Source organism: Varroa destructor, unplaced genomic scaffold (assembly GCF_002443255.2).
Source record: "Varroa destructor unplaced genomic scaffold, Vdes_3.0 BEIS01000002.1, whole genome shotgun sequence".
In the NCBI taxonomy this organism is placed as follows: Eukaryota; Metazoa; Arthropoda; class Arachnida; order Mesostigmata; family Varroidae; genus Varroa; species Varroa destructor.
The window spans coordinates 4,655,395-4,682,618 of record NW_019211455.1 but is presented as its reverse complement, the minus strand read 5'-3'; the positions used below and the strand labels follow the sequence as shown (position 1 = coordinate 4,682,618).

The 27,224-nt window shown below is 39.6% G+C and overlaps 3 protein-coding genes across 6 annotated transcripts; 2 read left to right on the top strand and 1 right to left on the bottom strand.

Annotated features, from left to right (window-relative positions):
* The first annotated feature begins 229 nt into the window (after positions 1–229).
* LOC111245136 (uncharacterized) lies at positions 230–15,087 on the top strand. Of its 2 annotated transcripts, none has more exons than XM_086980132.1 (9): positions 230–342; positions 4,796–5,062; positions 5,381–5,613; positions 5,788–6,146; positions 7,168–7,707; positions 11,313–11,459; positions 11,764–12,051; positions 12,465–12,697; positions 12,907–15,087. In XM_086980132.1, the coding sequence occupies exons 2-9, from the start codon at positions 4,796–4,798 to the stop codon at positions 13,306–13,308; spliced, it is 2,469 nt and encodes an 822-aa protein (XP_086836258.1). In that variant the 5' UTR covers positions 230–342; the 3' UTR covers positions 13,309–15,087. The 2 variants fall into 2 exon arrangements, with proteins under 2 accessions (XP_086836258.1, XP_022648791.1); XM_022793056.2 differs by lacking the exon at positions 230–342 and adding an exon at positions 2,670–3,271.
* abs (ATP-dependent RNA helicase abstrakt) lies at positions 8,048–10,587 on the top strand. The gene has a single exon (XM_022793057.2). It carries the CDS (start codon positions 8,402–8,404, stop codon positions 10,253–10,255), a length of 1,854 nt encoding a protein of 617 aa, XP_022648792.1. The 5' UTR covers positions 8,048–8,401; the 3' UTR covers positions 10,256–10,587.
* On the bottom strand, positions 15,058–27,189 carry mahj (LisH and WD40 domain-containing protein mahjong). 3 transcript variants are annotated; one of them, XM_022791819.2, is made up of 14 exons: positions 26,975–27,189; positions 24,693–25,012; positions 24,226–24,429; positions 23,739–23,963; positions 21,604–22,198; positions 20,348–21,361; positions 19,966–20,143; positions 19,510–19,807; positions 18,615–19,235; positions 17,969–18,349; positions 17,553–17,772; positions 17,225–17,391; positions 16,935–17,010; positions 15,058–16,681 (listed from the first exon to the last, which is right to left on the bottom strand). In XM_022791819.2, the coding sequence occupies exons 1-14, from the start codon at positions 26,994–26,996 to the stop codon at positions 16,533–16,535; spliced, it is 4,470 nt and encodes a 1,489-aa protein (XP_022647554.1). In that variant the 5' UTR covers positions 26,997–27,189; the 3' UTR covers positions 15,058–16,532. The 3 variants fall into 3 exon arrangements, with proteins under 3 accessions (XP_022647554.1, XP_022647555.1, XP_022647556.1); XM_022791820.2 differs by having other exon boundaries at positions 16,935–17,004; XM_022791821.2 differs by lacking the exons at positions 24,693–25,012; positions 26,975–27,189 and having other exon boundaries at positions 23,756–23,963; positions 24,226–24,366.
* Positions 27,190–27,224: the final 35 nt, after the last annotated feature.

The following is a 27,224-nucleotide window of genomic DNA, read 5'->3' as shown; positions in this document are numbered from 1 at the left end:
ACTTTGAGAGAAATGTATACTCAAGCCATAACGCCCTCTTTAAACGATAACTTTATAGTTGCGTGAGCTACCCTAGCTGATGGCATGCTTTGTCATCCCGCGTTGAACTTATCCAGAGCCCTTTTAAAAATTTGTGTATCTGATCTCCAACCGGAACCAGAACTGGGTTGTGTTCCATTTTGCAGGAAGTGTTCAAATATTGTTACTGCGCTAAATTATTCGGTTGCCTGTTGTTCGTTCATTTGCATTGTGGATTACAAATGCTCTAGCTGTAAATTTTATAGTGATATTTTTATTTTGATATTCTCGTAATTTTAAAACGAAGTTTCAACGACCCAAAAGGTAAATCGATTCAAATAGTGTTACTTGCAGAGAAGTTGCGCAACTAAAAAGAAGAAAATATTTGTTACCTTCTAGATACGTAAAAGATTGAAAATGTTTTCATTCACGCAGTCTAAGTTACGTAAACGGTTGACAAACTGCTAGATTGTAGATCTCATCGAATTCTATACATGTAGGATCCACCCAAGTATTAAGCTACCGAAATACTTTAGTATGATAATTACTTGTGACGAATATTAACAAAGTTCACAGAACGTTTTTGTAGCTTTCCAAACTGGCAATGTTATTTAACTTTCTAATTGTAACGTGTCGAAGTTTTCAACTTGGAAGACACTTTTGTGTCCGGAACAGTTAACTTGATCGCAGAAAGGCTTAATAAAACCAAAAAATAATTCTTAAAAGCTAGTTTCTTATTAACAAATTATTTTATCAAGAAAAAATACAGATGTTTCATCTTCAATAGCGTGGAACAATTAGCTGCTGTAAAAGTCTTTCGGACACCTTGTATGTGATACTAAGAAAAAAGACATAACCAAATTCAACCCTCGAAGAATTTGTTTAATTCAAATTTGGTAATGTGTTAGCTCTAATCATGCAGAAAAGCGGTTTTAGAAGAACAGACAAATATACACTCATATATAAAAATGTGGGTTGGAACCCAAACGGAAAAAGTTAGGACAGGGAATATTCCAGGCTTATGTAACACAAAAACAACACATATTATTTTGAAAATTTTGCATCTTATTGATACGTTACGAATGATAAATCGATTGTATCATTTCTCTTGATTCTTCTTGGCGCGGGAACCATAAAAAGTATGTCGCGATAATAGTAAGTTAATCGAAAAATTCCCCTACATTTAAGTTCCACCGAATAACCTTATATAGTCCTTTAATTTGCCGTTCCCTTTTTTCTTATTTCTTAACTCAGTTAAATGTTCTATAACATGTTTGTTCTTTAAGTTCAAAGCCACGATGAGATAGTATTGGATCCAATAACAAATAACCAAAAACTTATTTGTGCATATTTGGTTGCTCTTCGAACGACATAAGCTTATTCGATTTTTGTCCCAGTTATCACAGCCGCAATTAACCTAGCAAAAACTATCTTCATCGAAGATCTACTATAATAACGTTTCTCGTTGGAACAGTCTGTTTATTATGGATTTATTATGATCTTCGTAATCGTCGGTCAACCAAACAGCAGACAACGGTCACTTGCAGCAGTGGCGCCAAATTCAATGGAGTACCGCAGAGCTTTCCGTTTCTCTCTCTCTCATTCTATCCGAATGATTCAACCATACGAAAAAAGTAACAATAATCGTAATAACAGCAACACGCTGGCTAGTAACGTGCGCCATGGTGATCTTAATGCTGCTGAAGCGTTTGATAAACCGGGCGGAAATGCAACCCCAACCTGGCTCAACGCCAATTCGCTGTTACCGCTAGTGATGATTGCTCTGCCCTGCTGACTCTTGACGGCTCCGCACACAATGATAATTTTTCCCTAAACTCTATTGTGACGCCACAGTGCCGCCCTCCTTTGCTTTGTCGGCTGTTAACGTTAATTTTGAACTCATTTCTTTCTGCATCGAGGCATTATCGTTGCTGTTGCTATTATTGCCTTACGGGCCCGTTCAGACTAAAACTGACTGCTCCGCACCTCTCTACTAAATAACGTGGCCCGAGGCCATGTTGAAAGGCGGTACCTTCGTCGCTGGCGTTTTTGGTGATGTCCGATAGTCTATTTTTGAGAGCCAGGCCAGACTGAAGTTTGGCGCACACTAAATACATTGCGCTTTTTCTTTTGGCATTCTCTCTTAAATTCAACAGAGCGGAGCCTATTTAGGCCACTCTGTTTTGACAATCGAACTTACCACTTTATGCGGGCTAGCCGTGAAGATATAGGGATTATGCGTAAGTGAGGCCCACGAAAAGCTCGTGAAGTGTAAAGCCTATGTGGGTGGTTACACTGGAAAAAGAAGGGATTTACAGAACATAACGCATTTTGCGCGATTAGAAAATTATCATCACCTAGGTAACCCTATTTGTCGTTGAAAACAATATAAATAGACAAACGGAATACATTAGTTTCTACTTACCGTTGCGCCGGACGACTTATCGGACGAATTGTTCTTTTTAAAATTTCAAATATTACATTAATTACATTAATGACCTACAATATTTGGAAAGGATAGGTGAAGCAGAAAAGGATGTTACCTAACCACTCTGCGATACGCATAGACTTCCTGACACTCCTGGGAAGAGGCTCCCCCTAACGTCGGCCAGCCCTTTCCCCAAATTTCGATCTGATATAGGTAGTAAAGGCTTCAGCCAGTTCGCACATATATTCTGATACTACTGCACTACACATAGTAGTGCACGTAATAAAATCATGCACTAAAATTGGCAGCACAGCTCCACTGCGAACTAGAGTTAAGTTTACTTGTACATTAGTTGTGAGATCACAGGGTATTTAGATATCCAGTTGTAATGTATTTCGGATTGCATTCGGATTAATTCGCAATTTCTGATGCGTGTAGTGACTTCTGCTGAGCTTGGAACATGCGATATCCACTTTCGTGATTTCAGCGTGGCACGTTGCTAACAGCTGAGAAGAACATCACGAACTTTAACAGGCAGTCGGAACAAGACAATTCAAAATGAAAGCGGTGGAAGCAGAAACGTTCGGAAAAGTGGTGCAAACTAAATTTTGACAATGATTAAAAACCCTATAGCGAAGTGTTAATATCCCATTAACTTTTAGCGGTGTCGGACGGATGAGTACACCTCTGTGACAACGGATACCTTCATGTAGACACTGTGGCAAATATTTATTGAAATTCAAGTCACTTCGGCGTTCTATTGTTAGATAATTCATAATACGCCCATCCTTGCGGCACGTGGCAGATCAAACTGTTCAATTAACGGTGCGTACTTTAGATATATCAAAGCATAATTACTAAATAGCTTTTTGAGAATTCGTACTTAGTCACTACACAATCTCACAAGTGGATAGTAAACATATAGACTTTGCGGTGCGCGAAAAGCAGACATAGCATTTATTCCTAAATAAACAACTAGTTAAACTACAAACTACTAATAACTATTACAGAAGAGAGAGCAAAATGACAACTATGCCGACGGTCACATAGCTGTGTGTTGTTTTCTAGAGACCTCACTGGTTCGAAACCTATTTCCATTGGCCTTGCACCATCAACCAGATGAAACAGGACACTGGTGAAGATGAAAGTCACCAACAAAGGCCAAAGCAGAGGTCGGGACACTCAATAAAAATAAATGGAGACACACTAAGTAGAATTTTAGAGGACGATTGAGACCGATGGCATCGATAAAGTTACAGATTTAAGAAGTGACAACAAATAATTATAGTGAAATGAACCATCTAGCAACTGCAGAAGGCTGTGCTTCAAAGACTAATGTGCAACATCCCTAACGCTAGCTGCACGCACAACGGGAGCCAGTACAAAGAGTGATAACTAAATAACAGAAACAAGGCTTAGCAAAACCCGAAAGGTATTACAGCAGCCAATTGATAGAAAACATTATCTTTGACCTTCAAAAAAATTTATCACAAGTGACCCAGCTTGATATTGTTCAGGCTGCAAGAGCATAATTTCTCTAAAAATTTGTTAGGAAATACAATGGAGTGACATCACAACAGAGTTATTGTTACAATAATGTACCAGTCGATGGGTTTTAGCCCATTGATAGACTAGCTAAATCTAATGGCGTGGTTCGTCCACTTCATACAGAATACGTGACCATTTAAAAAAGCAAAATCGGCTCTATATCTAAAGTTGTGGGTTAACCAGTTTGCATTGGTAAAATACGTAGAGCAAGTTATTGTCGCGTCATCAGCATGTGATCGAAGATCGAGAAGTGTCGACTTCTGCCAGGATCGATTAGCAACTGGCTAGTTCTTTCCTCAAGAGGATGACAACAAATCTGAATTGCTACATGTAACGATATAACAACAGAGATATATCATAGTATACGTAGAAAAACGTACAAATAGTGCAACTGTGGTTTAATATTTATCGTAACCTTTGATCTTCATTAAAGTATATCTTAACGTTAGAATTTTTCGTTTGAAATTTTCCGAGCCGTGCTAAGATTGATTTGCAGATTTTTTTAGCATTACACATGTATTTTATAGATAGTGTAAATATAGACATTGTAACACCCATTTCGTAATCGGTCAAAGGGTCTGTAATGAGAATCAACAAAACTTATTTTGTTGTACGCTTAAAGAGATTCCAACGAAATTGCCAACAAAAAACTAGAAAACCGTAGAAAAGTAATGATCTGCATACTAAGCATGAACGAAATGCCGTCAGGATGACTACCAACCTATTTAACAACATAATTTAATTAATCATCAAAGTCAGATGCTCAGATTTTTTTTTCATAATAATATATTTCTTTCCCAGATGCGACCAATTCTATACCTTCTTCTTGCGTCATTGCTGTTACCACCTTCACTTGGTCAGGGCGTTCCTCTAACGTTTGGTATGCGGAAGCTGGCCTTTTCTGCAAACCAGTTCGGAATCGATCTGTACCGAACAATGCGTCACTCTGAAGGCAACATCGCCATTTGCCCCTTCTGTATCGATCAGTCATTACTCATGACTCTATTAGGGGCTCAAGGTCAATCAGCGATGGCTTTACGGCATGTTTTATACCTCTGGGGAATGCAGGTAGAAGCACATTTTTTAAAATATAATCTACGATGTTTTTTTGTAAACAAAGTATAGTAATTCCATAACATGGTATCATTGGTTATAGTGTAAAATACCTTCAGCTGCCATTAGGCTTTCTATTTTCTGGAGTTGTAAAAAACAGATTTCGGTTTTATTTGGTTATCATGTGATATGCGTTGTATGGTTAGAGCTTTTAGTCCGATTCATCAAAATGTACCTTCCTCAAAATGTTTTTTTTCAATGAACTACTCATATCTCAATATTATTTCAAGGGTTTCCAATAGTAGTTCCTATTATTTTTCTCGATAATTTTAGCCTCAGGAGCTGCACACAGCATCGCACCAACTAATTACCCATCTGGGAGGTCACCTCAGATCTACAATGTTTGAAGACTACATGAGTCGATCAGCCAAGTCTTTAAAGAGATTTCGACGAGCTCTAGACAGATATGAAGAAAGTAGCGTTAATAAAACCGACACTAGCAAGGAAAAAAAAATGAAAGCAAAACTCCTACAACAAGATAAGATCAAGAACGACCAATATAAAAAGTGCGTACAATATTTGAGAAATAATGACCTTTATTCCTAAGTTACCTTTTAGTTTAGGTTGCTTCCTTTTAGGTCATTTTTAGGTCACTCTTTTTTAGGAAGCTAGGTTTTATTTAACATAACTTCACAATGAACCACAGGAGTTTCACAAATTAATAAAAGATCGATCTGCAGCCACCAATACTACCCCACGAACAGTCCATTTGGTCAGCGAAGCGGCACATCTCCATTCCATCTTGAACAGCTTTATCCGAACCACCCTAACGCTCAGCGGGTACATCCAAGTAACCCAATTCATCCCATGGACCACCGTGTTCCGTCTCTTTACCACCGTTTGGACAATTTCCATCACGAACCGCCTGATGCTTACAGACCTTTACGACCCCATGCGGGACCCATGTTCACCCGTTATCCCGATCTGCCCCAATCATCTTCCTCCCATGGCCCTCAACCAGCATCGCACAATCAGCAACGCAGTCCACTATATGTTCCTGTTTCTGCGAGCTATATAAGCGCTGCTGATCCCTTTCAAGGTACTTTTCAATAATACTGTCCACCCAAGAGGTAACGGCAAGTTTATTTGACAATATAATATAACAAAACGTCAGGCATTAATTAAGTTCTAAATTGTAAATGGCTACTGAAGTTCCATTAAGGTAACAGAAAGTTACAATAAGACGAGAGAAGTTCGTATTGATGCTTCTAGTCTGCTTCGTGTTAGAATTGGTCATAGATTATTTCATTTGGAACGTTATTCAATAAAGAGTGTACACCGAGATCAGATAAAAGAATCTACGTAACAAGTTATAGAATAACAGAGTTTAGCTCTTTCCATTACCTAGCGTCGATGACTTCTTTTGTAGTACCAAGGCGTTGAACGGGGGGGGGGGGGGGGCATTAAATTCAATATACATATCATATATAATAATGAACGTAAAAGAAATTCAGGCAACTTCTATGCTACCGTTCTTCTGTGCGGCTCTACTGCGCGATGCCTGATAATGTAATTCATCGTAATGTTCGGTAACACGATTTCTTTTAAACGCTATATATAGCGGCGGTCATATGAATAGGTGGAATGGTCGAAATTCTTAGACAATTGACATGAAATTTTGCATTAATATTACAAAGAGGCTGCTCAAAGAGTTCGCATATCAGAGGGCAACGACGATTCAGTTAAAATAAATTCGTACTACCAATGATGACTGTGTTATGTTTCCAGTCTGACAGAAATAATCTTCATTAGCTACATGAAACAACTATTATTGATTAACTTACAAACTTGCAAACATCATTTACCTGATTCACTACCTATCATTAGAGAAAATAATTCATTATTTTGATCACTAGAACTACTTTATTACTAAGGAAGTTCCCACGATAACTGGATAGTACATAAAATTTTATACGTTCGTATATTGCTACCCGACATTTACTACAATGCATGTGTGATTTAACAGAAAAAAACTACGATTTATGTCGCCATTGTTTTACTTACATCATTTCTGCAAAACCTATACATTGCATCTGATACGTACTTTAATGTTCCCGCAGGTCGTGAACGACTTTTAAATGACTACCGGCCAGGAGATTCTGCTAGAGGTTCTCGTGGTCCCGGTACTCCGCTTGACAATCAAGTGAGTTCACAAGTTCCGCACCGGTATCCTAGCGCGTACCTACCTAGTCGTATGCCGGTATCTGGAGCAACGAACAGGCTATACTATATGGACAACAAAATCCCACAAGATATGAGTAAGCCATCATCAGTGTTAGCTCCAGCCCCGCCATTGGGACCCCGTCATTATTTTCATCTTGAACGGTATCGACCTATGGCAAGCCACCTTTATGGAATGTATCAACAACCAGCAATCGGTGGTCTTCATCGACCTCCGGAGGCTTATGGGGGTTCATCTAGCTTCACATCCCGATACAGACCACCTTCTTCAACATTGTCATACGGAAGCGGTACTTATGGAGCTGCAGCAAGCGAGCCTATTCTAAGCCATTTGCCGTACAGTAGCCAAATGCTTCCTCACCGACCTTATAGTCATCAGCAATATACGTACGAATCACCGCATGACAGCAGGCCAAATGGTAAGTTAGAAAGACCATTTATTATTTGTTTGTGTATAAGCAATCATTACACTGTACAATAGGCCACGTGCAATGCACGATAACTTAGCACGTGAGCGAAAAAGTAGCTGAACACGAACTGGAGGTAATGTAGAAGATCAAATTAACATGTTTGATATATTTCTTAACGTACCATCTTTGCTCTGTTAAAAGAATGTGGCAGTCATTTAATGGTATATTATATATGTCCAATAAGATATTTTTGATTAAATATTTGCCTTCCCGCCTAAAGTTATCTAAGTGTCAAATCAGTACGATCTATCGTTAGTTGAGACACATCTCCTGCTGATGCCAGCCGTATTTGTTTACAATAATCAGAGCTCCAGAGCGTTCTCCATTTAAATTACCGATAAAGCTTGGCGTGACTCCTAGTACACCAAAAAACGATTCATTTGCAATTCCATTAATACTTACGTATACTTATGACCTGTCGTATACATCCGTACTAGTGTACAGTAGCTCTACGGTGTATTTTGCTGTACATTAATAACAAGATTAGCAACGACCTACTGAGACACAAGACGACGGCTCTGTGTCAGTCAGTCGGTCCTCAAAATTTCACGGCTAGGAAAAAGAATCAACAAAATGGACCGATCGCATAGGTCTGCTAGGCTTTAATCGTATTATGAGTGACAGCCTAATTTAGTCTAGCACCATGTCCGCCGAAGAGGAACCATCGTATTTGAAACGGCGTCGTCGTGAGGAAACTCCCGAAAAGGATAGCGATGACGACTACGTGCCATACGTACCAGTGAAGGAGCGACGTAAAGGACAATTAGCCCGTCTTGGTCGTGGAGTTGTCCTGAATGAAGATTCGAGTAGTCAAAAAACAGCGAGTCAAACAGAGGATAGCCAGGATGATGAGGGACCGATTGTGCATCGACCCAATGTATCACTACTCGACCAGGCGCAGGAACTTAAAAAAAAGGCTGAATTGCGCAAAGAAAGTGCGATGGAGAAGCAGCTCAGAGAAGAAGAAAAAATTCTTGAATCAGTAGCCGAAACGCGTGCACTCATGGGTGTTGCTGAATTGGCCAAAGGTGTTGAGTACACTGATCCGATCAAAACTGCTTGGAGACCGCCACGCTATATTGCCGCCTGGCCCCCAGAGAAGTGCGATCGAATTCGGGAGAAGTGCCGTATCCTCATTGAAGGCGAAAATATACCGCCTCCTATTCTGAGCTTTAGAGAGATGAAATTCCCTCGAGCTATTCTGAGTGCACTTAAAAAACGAAACATCAATAGGCCATCACCTATACAAATTCAGGGTCTACCGACCGTGTTATCAGGTAGAGATATCATTGGTATTGCTTTCACAGGTTCTGGTAAAACGCTGGTCTTCGTATTGCCTTTGGTAATGTTTTGCTTAGAACAAGAATTAAAATTGCCCTTCCAGAGCCAAGAAGGCCCTTACGGACTTATCATCTGCCCGTCTCGCGAATTGGCGAAGCAAACCTATGAAATTATCGAACATTTTTTTAGCTATCTAAAAAGCGAAGGACGCTTCCCACGAATGCGAGCCTGTCTGTGTATTGGTGGTACCTCTGCCAAGGAACAGATAGACGTTATACGAAAAGGTGTGCATATTATGATAGCTACTCCGGGCCGTTTAATGGACATGCTCAATAAGAAGCAAGTAAACTTGAACATCTGTCGTTATCTCTGTCTGGACGAGGCCGATCGTATGATTGATATGGGATTTGAAGAAGATGTACGAACTATATTCTCTTATTTCCACGGACAACGTCAAACTCTTCTGTTCTCGGCTACTATGCCGAAGAAGATTCAAAACTTCGCGCGTTCTGCCCTAGTTCAACCAATAACTATCAACGTGGGCCGGGCCGGTGCCGCTTCCCTCAACGTCACGCAAGAAGTTGAGTACGTGAAGCAGGAGGCGAAGCTTGTACACATTCTTGAAGCTCTGCAGAAAACACAACCTCCTGCACTAATTTTTGCGGAGAAGAAGCAGGATGTTGATTCTATCCACGAGTATCTCTTGTTAAAAGGTGTAGAAGCCGTTGCTATTCATGGTGGCAAGGATCAAGAAGAACGTAGTCGCGCCGTGGATGCATTTCGTGCCGGCAGAAAGGACGTGCTCGTAGCAACCGATGTAGCTTCAAAAGGACTCGATTTTACCGATATTCAACATGTAATTAACTTCGACATGCCTGAGGACATTGAAAACTACGTACACCGTATCGGTCGTACGGGCCGTTCATTTAACAAGGGTCTAGCAACAACATTCGTTAATCGCAGTGTTGAACTTCCGATTCTGCTTGATCTCAAACATTTGCTGCTCGAAGCCAAACAGCGAATTCCAGATTTCTTGGCACAATTGGAGTCTGATACAGAAAAATATCTTGTCGTCGGTGACGAGCGCGGCTGCAGTTATTGTGGTGGTTTGGGTCACCGTATCACTGATTGTCCTAAGCTCGAAGCCATCCGAAGCAAGCAAGCGTCTTCTGTTGGCCGTAAGGATTTCCTCGCTAGCGGCGCAAAGGATTGGTAGACAGATCCGGGATCTTGATCCAATCATGATTGACACAGATACTTTCTCCTTACTCAAAATCGAGAACGTAGTAGTTGCGATCTGCCATTGTATGTACTGTCTATACTTATGAAGACAATGGTTACATTTTTGTTGATTGAAATTTTGTTCAATCTTGGTTTCGAGTCAACTCTTATAACACGTTATTAACTTATTCTTACCATGTAGTAAGTAAATATTGTATATAATGGTAATACGAATCAGAATAGGGTAGTATGTATAAAACAATAAACCGTATTACGATGTATATACTACCAAACGTTTGGTGAATAAAGTTGGCGCTACTATTACAATTAATGAGTTATTTTTTTCCCATATTCGTGTTGAGCTATAGTGCCTCGTATCTTGTTTTTGAGTAATAGCCATCTAGCTGTGATAATGGTTGTATGGGTATCTTATTTTGTTAAGTCTTTAATGCTGCGGGCGGTCAAAAATATCGGTTCTATATATTGGTGATGCCACCAAAAGTATCCTTTCAGGTTACAGAAATTGTTGAAACAAAGGCTTAATTATTTCTACTGAAAATTTCCTGTTAAGAATATAAGCATAACTAAGCGTAATATTTAATCTAGAGTTAATAGATCTTATAGTGAAGTAAACCGTTCCGCCAAGTGGCCAGATTATAGGAATAGTAACACGATAAAAGCTCTTTATGATAAATGCGTAATGGCAGTGGTAGAACTCGAACCCTCGAAGAGACTCATACCTCAAACCATCTTCTTTGCCAGCTTCGTCACGCCTTCTCTTTATCTTTTCCCGTACGGCTTGCTATTAAGTTGTCATATACGTATTTATTAGATCTAGCATGTTCTTTACTAAAAACGGAAGACATACGAGGCTTCTGCGATTTATTTATACAGAGACGTTTTTGGGCAAGAGGTGCGCACTAGAGACGACGCCTCCTGTAAAAATAAGCCTCCTGGTGTATTTGATAAACGTTCAGGAAATTGCTTGACTTTTTTCAATCTCATACAAGTTTTAGTTGTATCTTAACGGTAACGTACGATAACATCGACAGGTTGGAGACCATCGAACTATGGAAAATCTAAGGAGCAGCCAGATGATGAAGACTGGGGCAATAATCTGGGAAAAGGAGATGCCCAGGACAACTCGGACGAGACAGAGCTCGTCTTGTTTAATACTATCTATGTACAAAGAGAATACGGCAAGTAGCTGCTGGTTTGGATAGTCGCTAACAAGCAATAAGCTTCAACCGAACATATTATTTTAATGCGTTTTATTCACTTATGTCTGTTGTGTTCAGTGAACTACGCCATACAGTTATAACTGGTCGGGTAATTACTACCCGTTACGAATAAATTAAAAACATATACTCACACGAGACAACAATTCAATTGATATCAAAACTCTCTGTCAATTCCTTGGTATCAAAATATGCTGTCTAGAAGATTTTTGTCTAGCATGTGCTTATGCTTGTTGTTATGATTCTCTGTACTGTTCGAATATAGCAATTAAATATCCGTATCAGATGTACATCTACAACTATTACAACAGCTCAATCCATTCGCTTGACTTCGTAATGAACGGTGAGGAGGCAAGACAACATATTAATGCTATTGTTGAAAAACGTACGCGAGGTCGGCTGCACGGTCTTTTACGGGACGTTCCGCAACCGTCGACAAATTTACTACTCATCTCCGGACTATTCCTTGAAAGCGTCGTGGATATTGACAACCTTGTCCCCATTGAAGGTGTTCCATGGCTAACGAAGAGCCGACAAAACCTTTCTAAGGACGGTACGTCGATTCTGTACAATTGCTATTTGTATACCGGAGTACCCTTGACAGTTTGATCATTCTCCATTTGCTTCTCATTCAACATGCGTGTAGAATCGTTCTTCGTGCACGCTTTAAACCTTCACAACGGCATCAGTGATTGAGCTGTTAGTACTGTAGCAATCGTTTAATAATAATCTCATATCCGTTCACGGCCATTACAAATCAGTTTATAACCACATAACATAGGTGATAAGACGAATGATGCTTATTAGAGCGCTCAATTGCAGCGTCTGAGAAACCAATGTATTTTGAAACTTGTCTTTTCTCTGTTTAATTTTATTTTAAACACTTGTGAACTAACTGAAAAATGTCTACCATGCCGTTAACACGAACCGATACATGCCATCTTTGCTCCTGTAAAATGGACTCAGATGATGTGGGCCATCCCATGATGTTGGAGGCGCGCGGAGTTAAGGTCCGGTATACACGGCACGATTACTTGAATTGTAGTGCAGTTGAGGTCCCACTTAGGGGTGGCGTAATTACTCTGCTCATGATTACACCAGACCACATAGATGATATGGGACTTCTTGAAGATCGACTGTCCGCTCAACGAATTGCCGACATAATGGCTACTATGCAAATAAGCCGCGCCAATCTTAAGGTATGTATAAAGCAGTATCGAAAGACCCTTTTAATAATCGGTGATCATCAGTCGATTTCCATGTTTTGTCATAACTAACAAGTTTTCTCAAACCTTCCTAATTAAATAAGTCTTTTGTTACCATATTCCTTGACATTAACTGCCTATTATGTTGTTTTGTATAATGTTGCTTCTCATTGTCTAACAATGTCCGTAATTTTGCTCGACAGATGCCACGTATTCAGATCGAACACAGTCATTCAAACCTCACACAGTCATTATCTGCTATGGGCCTGCATAACTTATTCGTACCGGGCCGAGCCGAGCTCTACGATATATCAGAAGTTCGCTGGTTACATATTACCAGCGTGTTTCACAAGAGTGTGTTGAACATACAGGGTCCGCCGCCGAAGGATGAACTTGATGAGGTACTGGAAAAGGAAAGTCAACATCACCAAAAGGAAGCTAATACCAAAGAGCAGCACGGAACAAAATCGACAAAGAAGATTACTAAAATTCCAGGCCACATTAGCGAAGGTTTGAGTATTGTGCTCAATAGGCCTTTCTTATACTTCGTCATGGACTCCATCAGTGGGTTAGCAATAGTGATGGGCAAAGTCACAAACCCCTGAGGTCTTTGCTAATTTAGGTCGCTAAAGAGGTTAAGTTAAGGATGTTCTCACACGAACATGTAAATTAGAGGGTTATGTATAATAGAACAGTTATTAAAGAAGCAACACTGGCAGACTTAGTTACTTGGAACATAGAGGCGAGCCTGATTTGAAAAGATTGAATATTTACAATAGTTGTTGCCTAACGATAACCTGATTAGCTGATTAGCCTGATAGTTAACACACTAGATCTAAAATTAAGTACGTTCAATATTACCGAAATGATGACATAACCTACACGCAGGGACCTTTACCTTATCTTAAAATTAAGGCGTACAGAATTAGCGCTTCCTATATAACATATGTGTTGAGCAATGATGGTATTGCATGGTAAGCCGGTGTCGCTTTATTTCTCTTCAGGCAGGCGAAATTAAAGAGGTAGTATTTTCTCTTTGTCCTTAATAGTTTCATGCTCCCCGTAAAAATCACAAGAATGTGACAAACTGAACATTGTTGACTCCATTCCTTAAAAAGCAATTCATTGCCTTGCATGGTCGACATGAGCGTTATAGTACGATGAAAATTATTATATTTGCGAACATCTGTCAATGTATAAGGGAGAATATCGCACTAGTTCGGGTATAGAGTTCGCAATCTACAAAATGTAAAGAACAAGGAATAACAGAAATGGTTTGCAGTTTTGCCTGAATGGCTTTCGCGATGTGTTCCCCTATATTTTAGTTATTTTCTCTTACTGAGTGCAAACCCAAATTGCACATTCTACTTAGATGAGGAAGTATCGAACGAAAGATTGAAATTTATGACCATCAATCATACCTCTATATATATATATATATATATATATATAGTTAAAAGAAGTTTTTTTGGTACATACATATTAAGGTGAAAACGAAAATAAACCAGACTAAATTACGTGTATAAAAACAAGATAATCTAAAGCCTATTTTTTTAAAATCCACTAACAACTCTTTTGCACTAAAACAGCGAGCAAGTTCCGCTGAACATATCCACAACTATCACTCTCTGCGCCGTTATAACTTCAACTACGTTAGGTTAAACCTGTAAGCATCTTGAACACTATTGACTTAAGTGTTAGATTAATTCTAGTATGGTTCCCATCTATTATCCTGAAAGTATACTATATCACCTTATCTAGTAAGTTCTTTTTAATCGTGCTTTCATAACAGATCGGACTTTATATGGTCTCGAAGCTATGAAATTATTACTGATGTATAAACTTGCTTCCAAAGTGCCACAGAGTTCATTTGTTGGGAATACATTCACTTGTTAATTGCCCCATTTAATTTATATCTAAACAGATTCTTACCCCAGTATTTCACAGACCGCATATCACTGTTTGACATGCTGCGTATCAGCAAACACACAGTGATTATATTTTATTGATTACTACAATGCAGACGTCGTATGTGTAGTCTATTCTAATATGGACAAGAATGAGAGATACGTATACACGATCAGCGTAAATACTCGTTCATTCAATCGGTCATTGTAGTCAATTTCATTCTTCCTTCAGGGTACTTGTAAAAACAATGTTTTTCGTGACCCAATATACCCTTCATGTACAGTACTTTGCCGCTCTTTTTCTTCCTTTCACTACTATTGCTGTTTTGCACAAAAAATCTTAATGTACACCGTGTGCACCCCATAACATGTATCTTTTCCTTACGTTAGTACATAGGTAAACTCCTGTATATACACATTCATGCACGAAATACGTGACGCACTTCATTATAGGCTTCATTATGTTTTAAATGCTTTTCTGTTTTTATTAAAATATTTTATACAATGATACACGATTCATTCTGGCTGTCATCGTTGTTGTTATCCGGACAAAACACTCATAAGCGGTTTGACCTTCCTACACCTCACATACAATAATTGAAAGTCAAAACAAAGTAGCTCCCAAAGAAGTTTGTGCTTCACATATTTGCCAGTTTTTTTTAACTTCAATTATTCTTTGGACGATAAGGCTTCCATACAAGTGCACAGTGCTTTCCTCCATAGCAAACCTCATTTCGTTATCTTATCCGTCAGAATAACCAGCTCACCTTAGAGGAATTCTGCCAAGGTGGTTTACTCTCAACACCCGATACACGAATATCATCCAATTATTGTTTCGCAAACTCGGTTAAACTTGTATATGTTCCAACCGCATAGATCCAACCCTGTGTCTCCTCCTCTAAAATACAATACACAACACTTTTTATACCCCAGCATCTTGTGATCTGTCCAAATGATTTTTCTCGTTAAGAAATCTTCATTTGCTCCCACTCACTTTGACATATTTTAAACTAAGCCAACCTGAGCTAACTAGCTTATACGATATGGGCTTAGACTTTCACAGGTTAATGGCCCCTTAGATAGGTATCTAACGTCTTGGCTTGTTCCAGATCTGCGTCACGTGTACCTTCTGCGCTAGGAGAAGGAACCAATCTTCGCGAGACTAAATTTACGACAAACCTTACATTTATGTGTTCATTTCTATAGATATATCTGTCAATGTCTATTTATGTATATTGAACCTCACTGACCTCATTGTATATATATAAAATGTCTGTTTATATTATGTCACCAGTAGGTTGTCATTTAGAATAGTTTCTGGCTCTTGGGAAAGAAAATTAGCTCACACAGGGACAGCAGTTGAATAACTAGAGTTGGTCAGGTTCTTTCCCAGGTTCTTCCACACAGTATTATATCCATCACACATGTTCTCCTCTACACTTAACAATACGGATAACAAGAAAAAAAAAACAATCTATTGTGCTCCGCTAAACAAAGGCTTTGGCTACACTTGAACCAGCCACGGTAGGGGAACAGTGCCAGTTCGAATAACCAGATCCACTGACTTTGCGTCCACAGAGGTAGATATCATATTAATACAAAGGTACCAAGCCAATTGCGAAATAATCAAAAATGCGTGCTGCTTCACACAGTTTGACCACCAACTAATGTTCCTCTTATTGTAGTGTGTACAAGAGTATGCTGCTGTTAGTTCTGTCCCTAATAGCGTTCCACTTTTTTTTTCCATTTTCTTACAACTTCTAGAACGGAACCACCAACTTAACAATTTTTAAATTGGTGGAAAGCATCACGTAAAACAAGTAACGAATCTTCTGATGTCATTAGATATTACGAAGAAAGTCACTTAAGCGAGATGCGGGTACCACGTGGTGTGATCTTATGTTTTTCGGCGTTTTCTTCTTTCAATTTGTTGTCACGACCCAGCCTTCGTCTTCACTATCATCCTCGCCGCCCGCCGAACTCCCTTCAGTATCCGCAAACGATCCTTCTTCATCATCTTCATCGTCTTCCATCGGTGAGAAGCCAGCGGGATCATCGATATCAACGGTATCTGCAATGGCAAGCAATGTAAAACAGCATCATGTCAGATACGTCCAACAAGATTTTTTATAGTACTGTAGTAGGGTTTCATCGGTTAAGTCATATTAAAATCGTGAATTCAGATTTGGGAACTGAGTCTATCAATCGTCGATGATGTATGATGCTATGTGTAAGCGTTTAAAATATAGTAAGATATACACGGTAGCAGAGTGGAACTGAGAAAAACGAAACCAGTTTCCATTATTGTGGAACCATTAACTAACCATTGAAGAGATCGTCCGAAGCCGAACTCGATGAAGCTTCGTCATCATCATCGTCGACGTCGTCATCATCCTGTTCCTAAGCAAAAAAAGAAAATGATTGGTATCTATGCATTAAAATTTAAAAGTGCATAATCCCAAAAATACCACTGCAAAAAAAAATAAGGCAGGCATAATCTCACTCTATTGCATCAACGTAATCACATTCTCAATTCAAATACTATGCCTTAATAAATTTTAGAATTTTACCACGAACAAATAAATCAAGTTTGCCGATTACGTTAGACACTTACATTGTCATCAACGTCATCTTCGAGTTTCTGCCTACCGACTTCGTACAACCTCACAACAGAATCAGTGCCCATTTGAGTTCGTTCGCCGGCGTTTTCCACAATTGCCAGATACATATCACGTCCATCGGTTTTAATATCGCAGATTCGTCGTTTAATATCGATCGTCGCTGTGAACATGCAAGAGAATTTGCTGTCGTTATCATTATTGGCCACATATGAGTGTCTGCTATAAACGGCGTTTTGTGCATCTTGAAGATTTGCTATCGCTCATTATATACCACTTCATTTCTCAAAATATTGACAGTCATCCAAAATTACCCAAACCAACCAATGTTAGAGTAGTCAGTAGCATCTATGGTCTTGAACGAGTTGCCGAACATGTTCTGCAATTGCTGATCACGCTCCTGGTCCATATCCTCGCACACGACCATAGCGCCGTAGATTACATCACCCCGCGCATTAAACAACACCTGACACTGGTTGAGTGCCGATAATGTATGGAGGAGCTTGAACGTGCGTAAGTCCCATACTTCTGTGTTGGCGATGACCTATAGCGTACGTCACATCACATACAGAATATTATCCCCTAATACCATATACAGCCGTAACACAACTAGTGTATAACCCTACATGTAAGCTTTCAAATCAACGTTATTTTATTACATTGCTTTATCCTGCTAATGCCTCATTTGAGAAAGTATTTTTGTTGTTATGAACGAGATATTAGTTCATATAAGCACGTACTTCAAGTCCGTTAGGAGCGAACACGCCATTGAGATACGGATTGAATTTGTCGAATTTATGAACTGGCTGCGACCGCCGAACGTCCCATAATACGCCATCGTTGAGGACCAACTCATCGGTTGGGTTGAGAGTAGCACGATTCTTGATGTACTGATTTGCCAGTTTCTGATCGACAAATTGGGAGATCTTGCGCCCCGTGCTCGTGTCATATAACCGCGCTATTCCGTATTGTGTGCCAAGGATGCGCTCGTCGCTCAGCTTGCCAAATTCGACATATGAGTCATCTTTGAAGCTGACCTTTTGCTGAAACAAATCCGTAAATGTCCAGAGAACACTCAACGGCTCACGAAAGAATGAAGATGTTAAAATCAACGTTCCATCCTGAAATGCACAAATTTATTGGATAAATGTCAAATATCACCGTGGGTAGTGTAATATGAATTATCTAAATTGAATAAAGATACAAACATTAAGAGACGCACATGGGGAAAATGAAAACAGCAATCCCGACGATTTGATTGTAATAGAAAATCGTAAAGCTGGTAGCAATTCAACGCCTTCGTACTAAAGAAAGAATATAATGTGGATATCTAAGGACCTACTCGTATGTTTGGTGCTACCCAGAATAAATTAATTACTGTCTTACCTTCGATGATTGACAGTGTGTGAGGTCCGTGTCATGGCAATTGTAAGTAGCTTCGTCTGTGCCTGTATGTACATTGAATACCTTCAGTTCGCCATTGCCTGTTCCTACAAACAACATTTCATTACAAGCAGAAAACGAGCAGCACGTGAAATTCGCAGGCATTTCTGGCTCGCGGAACGTTCGTACAGGCTTGAATTTAGAATAGATAAACTTTCGGGTCATTCTAGCTCCATAGCGTCCGCCCCAGGGCCAATCGGTTTGTCTTCGTGACAGACGCTGAGTTACGTTAAATGGCGCCCGCATCTTCAGTATGGGCTCCTCGCACCGGTGTTTAGCAAGCAGCTGGAACGGTGGACAAGTGGCCACGGGCATCCTGCAGTTGGCATGCTGCACGCCGAGGTATTCCCGAACAATGCTATCCAATGAGAGCGCATTTTCAGCTATGCTCGCCACGTTTTTGCGTATAACTGGTGACAAAACGTCACGTTGTTCCGATTTCTCCACAAGTGTTAGAGACTTCAGGGAGCGTCGGCCTATTGGTGTGATAGGTGTCAGACCGGCCGAATCAGCTCTGGATCGATTCAAGGGAATAGTCTTTGATTGTGGTGTTACTGGTACGTTCTTTAAAAAGCAGAATAGAAAGAAGACGTAGAGTTAATAAACAATTTGCGCTTATTACCCGCGGTATTTTGGCAATCGGTATTTCATCTCTTACGCTAGTAAATTACTGTAATGCTTCCTTCAATTGTTGGGCATATGGTTTCGTTGCGGAACTTTATAATCAATACAACGTTTCATATTCGAGTACGTTTCGTTGAAATGTATTGTACGCTAGGATTAATGTACCTTAAACTTCTCTAAAAGGAAATATAATAATTTGAAGTTTAGTTTTTACCGTGAGCGGAGGCTGTGGACTTAAGGCTTGCCCAGCTCGGCTAATCTCCCGGTTCACGCCTCTTCTATGCGCAACGACCCCGACATCCCGGCCCGTCATTTGCTGTCTTCTCGTATTGAGTGCTTCCTGCAGGCGTGCTTCTTTCAAAAGCGCATTCGCACTTTCTGTTAATCCCGCTCCGAGCATATGTTCATACATTAAAATAAGCAGATCACTCGTCTTGTACTTGATATCAGCAACAGGTGCGACCAAGCACGCATCGCCTCGCCGTGCGACTGGCAAGTCACTGTTGCCACCCCTACAAAGGAGCACATACAAACAATATGAAAATATAAGAAACATAGTAAACAATTATTTTCTCATACAAATGTGGACAAGTTATATTTTATTTAGATGCAAAAAAAAAACAAAGTTTTGATTTAGTTCGCAGTAGATTTATTCAGTTTGGCTACATACCTTGATAGGGCTGTTCCAGTGACGAGTTCCGCAAGACGGGATGCGTATGTGCAGAACTTAGCATGAAGGGCACTGTGGTCATGCAACACCGGCTCCTTCGTTAGCGTTTCGAGATGACCACGTGTAAACAAGGGAAGCTTCGACATAATCTGTTGTACTGTCGGACATCGTGCTAACCCTATGTAAAACAACCAGATACACAGAATTATTGTGGTACGTCTTAAAAAAATCGTTAAATGAAAACACGTTTAATACAAAGTAGTGAAACTATGTACAGCAAATATTGAAAATTATCACATTCAACAACCCCTCGTGTAAGTATCTAAAAATCTCGTCGGTAAACAAAATTATTCGAAAAATATGGCAAAATTTATACACTAACCACAAAGAGCTTTGCAAGCCATCATTCTAATAGCATCCGCTCCAGTGATTGGAACTTTTACAGCAAGTCTGCCAAGAAGTACCATAATGCCATTATGACTTCGCAAGCATCGCCACATTCTGTGGAGCACGGTTCCTTCGCCACTTTTTGAGCCACGAGATTTTGACCCTGAAGCTGAATTTGTAGGTCCTTGAGCGCTATTTGTTTGGGCCTGACTGCTGGGTCCCGACCCAGGAACATCGCCGTTCATGTTTACCAAGCTATGATTTTGAATGGGAGTCCCCTGCGTTGCTCCACTAGGTCGTCGAACTGGCCCACCAACACAATTGTGTATGATTTGGAGAGCCGCTTTTTGCAAGTCAGCTGACTCACTATGAAAACCATGCGAATCACAATCGAGGATATCAAGAATTAACCCCATACCGTTAGGCTCCTGTTGATCTTCCATATCAAGTTCCGGATTTGGGTTTTCGATTACCTCTGTAAGCACCATTTGTGAACGCGGCGTTAACGTACATATACCGACAACTTCAAGGGCACTCCGAACTGTTTCGGTCTTGCCTCCGGCATGACCCGCATCCTCTTGTGTGATCATAATCAACTTTAGCATCAATTGGACACCACCCAAACTTATAAATTCGTCAACGGCATGCCACTTGCTCTTTGCTGGTAAGTTGTTTAAGACAAAATCCATTGTTTCCTCAAGTTCTTCGGGCTTCAGCCTTAAAGCCTTCGATCCTAGTAGATGGTCTCTATGCGCTCCATCGGCACCTCTCCTTAACTTTTCAGCTGTAATTACAAGTTGTGCCTCAAAGTATTTTTTGAGTGAGTGGCAAACGTGCCTAGCAGTCTGCATCGACGCGAAATGCTTGTCTTCATTCTCACAATCGTGTCTTTCGTCGTTAATTGAGGGGTTAGTAATTGCATCAAGAGTTGATACCACATTAACAAGACGTCTTAAGCCATCTTCCGCGTCAAAATACTCCAGGAATTTTGGGTACGTAAACGCCATACCTAAACGGACGATGCAAATACAAACGTGAAATTAAGTTAATTGGAATATTCGACTATTTTAGCTCGAAAGGTATTATTGATGACAACAGGAAGCGTAAACCGAACGGATTGCACATATGTAATTTTTAATTAAATGCTACCGTTAACTAGAAAATAAGATATACAAGCGTTTATTTGTGTGTGTACTTTGTGCAATTTTCCGCGATGTAAAAAAGATTAACTTCGTATAGACAAGAACAAACCTAGAAACATGATGGCATGGCATTTGCTACTATCATGGCTCCGCTCAAGAAGCCACAATGCATAGCGTATAAGTTCCGTTAAAACGTCAGGCGGCTGTTGACAAAGTTTCTCCATAGCATCTTCGCTGTAGCCAAGGTAGTACAGGCAAATTGATACACCGGTGGCGGCCACTGATGGACGGTAAACTTCGAGGAGTCGCTGTACTCCACCTGCCTTTAGAAACTCCATGGAAAATTTTTTATGACACATCAGTGAGGCCAAATAACAGAGCGCTTCAAACGCCAATCGTACGTCGTGGTTTTCCTTAAGATTTATGTAACGCAAGATGAGTTGAAGAACGTTTTTTTCAAAGATAAACGATAGGAACTCCTGGTATTCGCCTAATTTTGTCAAATATTGCAGAATAAAGCGCTGTCGCATTTCTACAGATAGTGGATAAATCTGATAGTGCCCGATCGTCAGCAGTTCCATTTCAGCCCAACTTGAGTTTGAGCAGTCCGCGAGTAGGCCGCTACGAACTGTCAATGAAGTCGGCGTTGACGTAGGTTGCGATGATCGAAGAGCCCCTTTTTTATCGGCTGGACTTGTTTGCCGCTTTAAAGTCGATAAATAAAGTTGAAACAATTTTATTATTATTAGATATGACTTAAATTTCCTTTGTGAAATTTTCAACGATACTAATGATATTTTATGCAAATATCATTATTATTAGGTTGTGAAAAGCGAATCCGGCAGACTTCAAAGTTGAATAACTCTTGAACTAATTTAGCTAGAACGATAACTTTTTATAATGTGTTAAAAGTATACAGCTTCATTTTTCACATATTTGTTCCAGTGCTTCCATAGATTCTGGACAGCTATAAACGTACAAGTCGCCTTGTTATATCTAATTTTCCTGTCTACGGCTTTTCGAAATAAACTGATAATGGGATATGTTTGCCCGCCAGATACAAAACAATCTCTTTTGAGGCAAAAAGAGCCCCGTAATCATATGGACATGGATCAGGAGCATCAGCTAGTTGAAGCTAACGTTGGATGTTCCCTTGCTCAATCTAAGGAGTAATTTAGGCATAGAGATAAGGTCTGCCACTGTAATCAAACAATCAGAGTACGTGCCAAACGTTTAGGAGTTTTTTAGAGAACTCAAGAGCTTAGCGAGCTGCATTCATTATTCCACTTTTGGTAAGTATCTCATAATAACAAACGCCCTTGCGTCCAGTGCACGTACTACCATTATCTTATGTCCGGTTTTATATTACAGTGCTGTCGAACTCGATTTTTGTTCTAGTTGATGTCATTTTCTTATCTAGTCCTTCTTTATCTTCTGGCGAACGAGGTTGAATCATTCTTTGTCTAGAACAATAATATGCTCCAAGCGATTTTTTTATTAATGAAAGTCGCAAATTGTTCGTGAAATACACCACACATTTTCAACTTGCCTGGAGGCAATTCACGGGAAACCCGTATTTTACTCAGTTTCCACATTTTCAGTATAAGGGCATAAAACCTGTAATACGTTATATGTGAAAAGCAGAGTCCTTAGACTCAAATCTTTGCTTTCGATAAAAGCCTCCTCGATTGCGACACTGCATTTTTGTTTTTCAAATTCCGACATCGGATTACCTCCTCCTTGGTCCTCAATACTTTAACTTTCATTTTTGAAACGTTCGTATCATTCATGCACTGCGCTTGCGTTTAAAACCCCCTTGCTAATGTCTTCATCAATCATCGATGAATTTCGGCACCGCCATGGCTTTCGAAGATCAAACAGCTGACCACTGCGCATTGATTTTCAACACTGAAGAATGTTTTTCCTTCTGAGTTCACTTTTTTTACTGTAAACTCAACTAGTTTTCCCTCGCAATTTTTTATAAAGCTAAGGTATTACCGCCCAAGTTTTGTTAAGTAGCAGTGCGTTGAAAATCTTTTCAGTTACGAAGTCCGCCGGATTCGTTTGTAATAGCTTACAGTGCAACTAAGCTACAATGCACACTGCAACCAAAAACCTACTAAAACATAATATACTTTTTGGCATATGCGACCCGAAAGGAATAAATATATCCTGACTCATTTTAAAGCATAAATAGAAATAAAGAAAATAGATTATTTTGGAATAAAATTAGTAAGTTGAAACCTTTCGTTTTCGATTACTCGGTGTGTAGTTGCTTGAGCTTGCCGTTGTTGGTTGTTTATCGAATGCAAGGTTTTCTTTTTGACCACCCTTGCCGTCGCCTCCAGCTTTCTCACGACCATTGCACAGCTGCGCGAACGGTCTTTCCAGGAAAAGGAGTTTTCGTTCCGGTGGAACTTCTGACGGAAGACAGGACAATTCGCGAAGTTCGTTCAACAGCAGTGGAATCTGACGAATAACAATTGAAACGCAAAATGAATATAAAGGTTAAATACACTTACAATTGCGCAGCAGAACTCTAAAGAAGTATACGGTGATACCATCTAGATTTGGTTGGACCTCATAAATAGGTCAAATTGGCATAAATAGCATTCTAAACAAACCAAACACTATTTATAATAAAATGTCTTATATATTGTAATAAGAGCTGACCTCAGCTAACTATGTTTTGTTGTGCATTGTAAGTAGTTAATAGAATATGTCTACGCACCAACTTAGCGTTATGATCTCGCCAATTCGCTGCAATATCTGCTACCTCCATTGCTGCCCCTAAGAGCCCGATGGCATATGACTTTAAAGGATTATCGGCATGTTCAGCCCAGTGGTATAGCTTTGAGACAATACCCTCCGTTTCCTGAAACACGATGCTACCCTCAAGGCCTGGCAGGATGTCATAGAGCAGACGACACGCCAACTGTATGAAAAACAAAACCGAGTTGCACAATCAACCAACACAACTTTCGAGAATGAAGTAGATATTTGCTTATATTGTAAATGTTTTCGAGCGAATATCTGCGAACCTTCTAAATCTCTGTACTTACAAAAAATGTTAATAATTGAGTTCAAAATTTTCTAAAATGACAATAATAATGCACTTTACGAATAAATTGAGACTATTAATTATATAGTATCATAGTAAATTGTAAATACAGTTACTGTACCACGATGTAGGTTTACCTCGTTAAGTTTTTTGTTATCTCTAGCTGAAATGTAGGTGTTAACGAGAGTGTCCATAAACTCATCGTTGCGAAAAAGAGTTCTGAGCAAAGAACCCAAAGCTGAGTTAGGATTTGTCCTTGATGGATGTCGATCATCGAAGGGGTCGATGTCCATTTTGAGGTATAATTCATTTTCTCGTTCGACAACTTCGCAAAGGCGAGACAGCACAGGAATAGGATCCTGGCCTGCTCCACGAGATTGACCCCATTCATCAAGGATTTGGTTCAGCTCATTAATTGATCCTCCAGTCGCGGCTCCCGTGGCTTGATCTGGGCCGCCTAAAAGAAGAAGAGTACCGCACGTTATTTAGAAGCTATCAACTATGTTCCAACGTAAATACATATTCACGTGGTATAAATATACTTTACTGCATTTTTGATACTTAATATATTTATACAATGTAGTTTGTCTCATACTTTGGAAGTAGAACAATGCTACACGATGTACACTAAAACTGTGGGTGATTTTTCTGGGTCGAACTTACTTCCATTACGCACAAAGAATCTACGTTTTTAGTAAATCTCTGGACAAATAAATGAAAAGGGCATGCAGGTATCTTTTAATTATTAAACATTTTATGTGACCTGGTTTGTTAGCTCAGTATTTACATATTTAATACTAATCAATGAAACATTAATTTACATGAGAAAGGAATGACTTTGGTGTGACAATGAAATTGATGTTATTATTTGTTAGTATTTTCTCGTATAGTTTTCTTCGCTAGTAGTTAAGTATTATATATTACTGGAAAGCACTTTTCTGGAATCGTCGTTATTTTGTTTAGATCCGCAAAAGATCACCTTATGTTTGGATATCCGAGATAGGCATGTCATGTGAGTGGATGCTGCCAGTATTGCGACACTTTTGGTTCGTCTTTCACCCAGATGAATAAACCGGCCAAACAATCACGGATAAATGTGACGTGTACAACAAAGACTCTACAATTAAGAATAGTACTCAAAGGTGTTTTGTTATGCTCAAAAATGGCACATTCGCCCTAGGTGAGCCTTGGATGTTCAAATAATTTTACATAAGTAAAGACTCCTCATAGTTACGTGGAGTAAATTACCTAAATTGTTTCTGCTATTTTTTTGCCGCCCACATAGCACCAGTATGCTAGACTTGCTTATTTTTTCATTTAGAACGCCCATTTTTCGAATCCGAGTTTTAGGCATAAATTGAGAGTAATACTTTCGTAGTCCACAGAGAGCTTTAGAATTCTGTACAATTCTCAACTAGAACTGAAACATATAATGTTAAAGAAGGCTATTATTTATTTAAAGTAGGTGTTCCGTGTAATCCAAATATCGTAAGGATTTTTTCAGGTAGGTAAATGTATAAGCAATTATCATTTGAGACAAAGAAAGTTCGATGCATTACACACTGTTATAAATAATTTATCAGCTGTAACACGAAAGGTCATTCGAAGGATAGCAAATGCCTACAATTTATTTTTAGATAATAAATTTAATATGTATATATCTGCAGAGACTGCACAATTATGAGAGTTACCTGTCAAACTAGAGGTGTCTTGTTTTTATGGACCTAACCTGTGTTCAAGACTTTAATGGTATTTGATAAGCCCTTTCCTCTTCTCCCCACCCCTTCCACTTTTCCCGGAGTCGCACGAACTTTCATGAATTGCAATCCTCTTCCGAGAACGCCGGGAACGCGGATACTATATCGTAGTGAAATTCTACTTCGTACAGAGCATTCAAGGAAACATACTTGAAACATATGCTAGATTTTGGTTTTAATGATCACACTTTCTCCATGCCCCCACAAAGGTCCTCTTTTATTCAGACCTCCAATTCCTGATGTTGGTCCAGACACCTGCGGATCTCTTTTAAAAATATTCAAATTCTGTCACTAGCAATTATTATTCTTCGGTCTATAGCAACGTACATACCTTACGTTAAACTAATGAAACTTCTGCACTATTCGAGCTTTACTGATACTACACACGCTACCGCACTATCGTGACAGAAATGACGCACTTCTCTGAGCGCGTGAAGAGGGCTCCGTCGTCATCATATCTTGTGTCTTCCGTAAGCCCTCATAAATTTCATCAACTAACATTGCAATATTTTAAGTAAAGGACAGTGCCAAATAAGCGACTCCGTTCAAGCGTAGCTTGCTTGGCCGCTCTGCCGAGACATGTTCATACCGCCAATAGAATTCCAGGTGTTCCAGACAGTTCAAGTGTAGACAACCAATGCAATAAATGATATGGGACTTACCTCCTGGTGCTGAGTCTGGCATGACTTGAAACCGAGATGACAATCCAACGAGTCTGAATGCACTTAACGAAGCTATTTCACGTTTATGTCAGACAGGGATTTGCCCCAACGGGCCCCCTTTTTTGAGCTCGTGCAGAATATCGTAACCGACCACCGAATGCACCAGCAATAAACAGCAGCATGTAAAGTTCGTTCATTGATCACGGCATAAAATGAATGAATTGATGTTTACAAATTAGTGCGCCGGCGC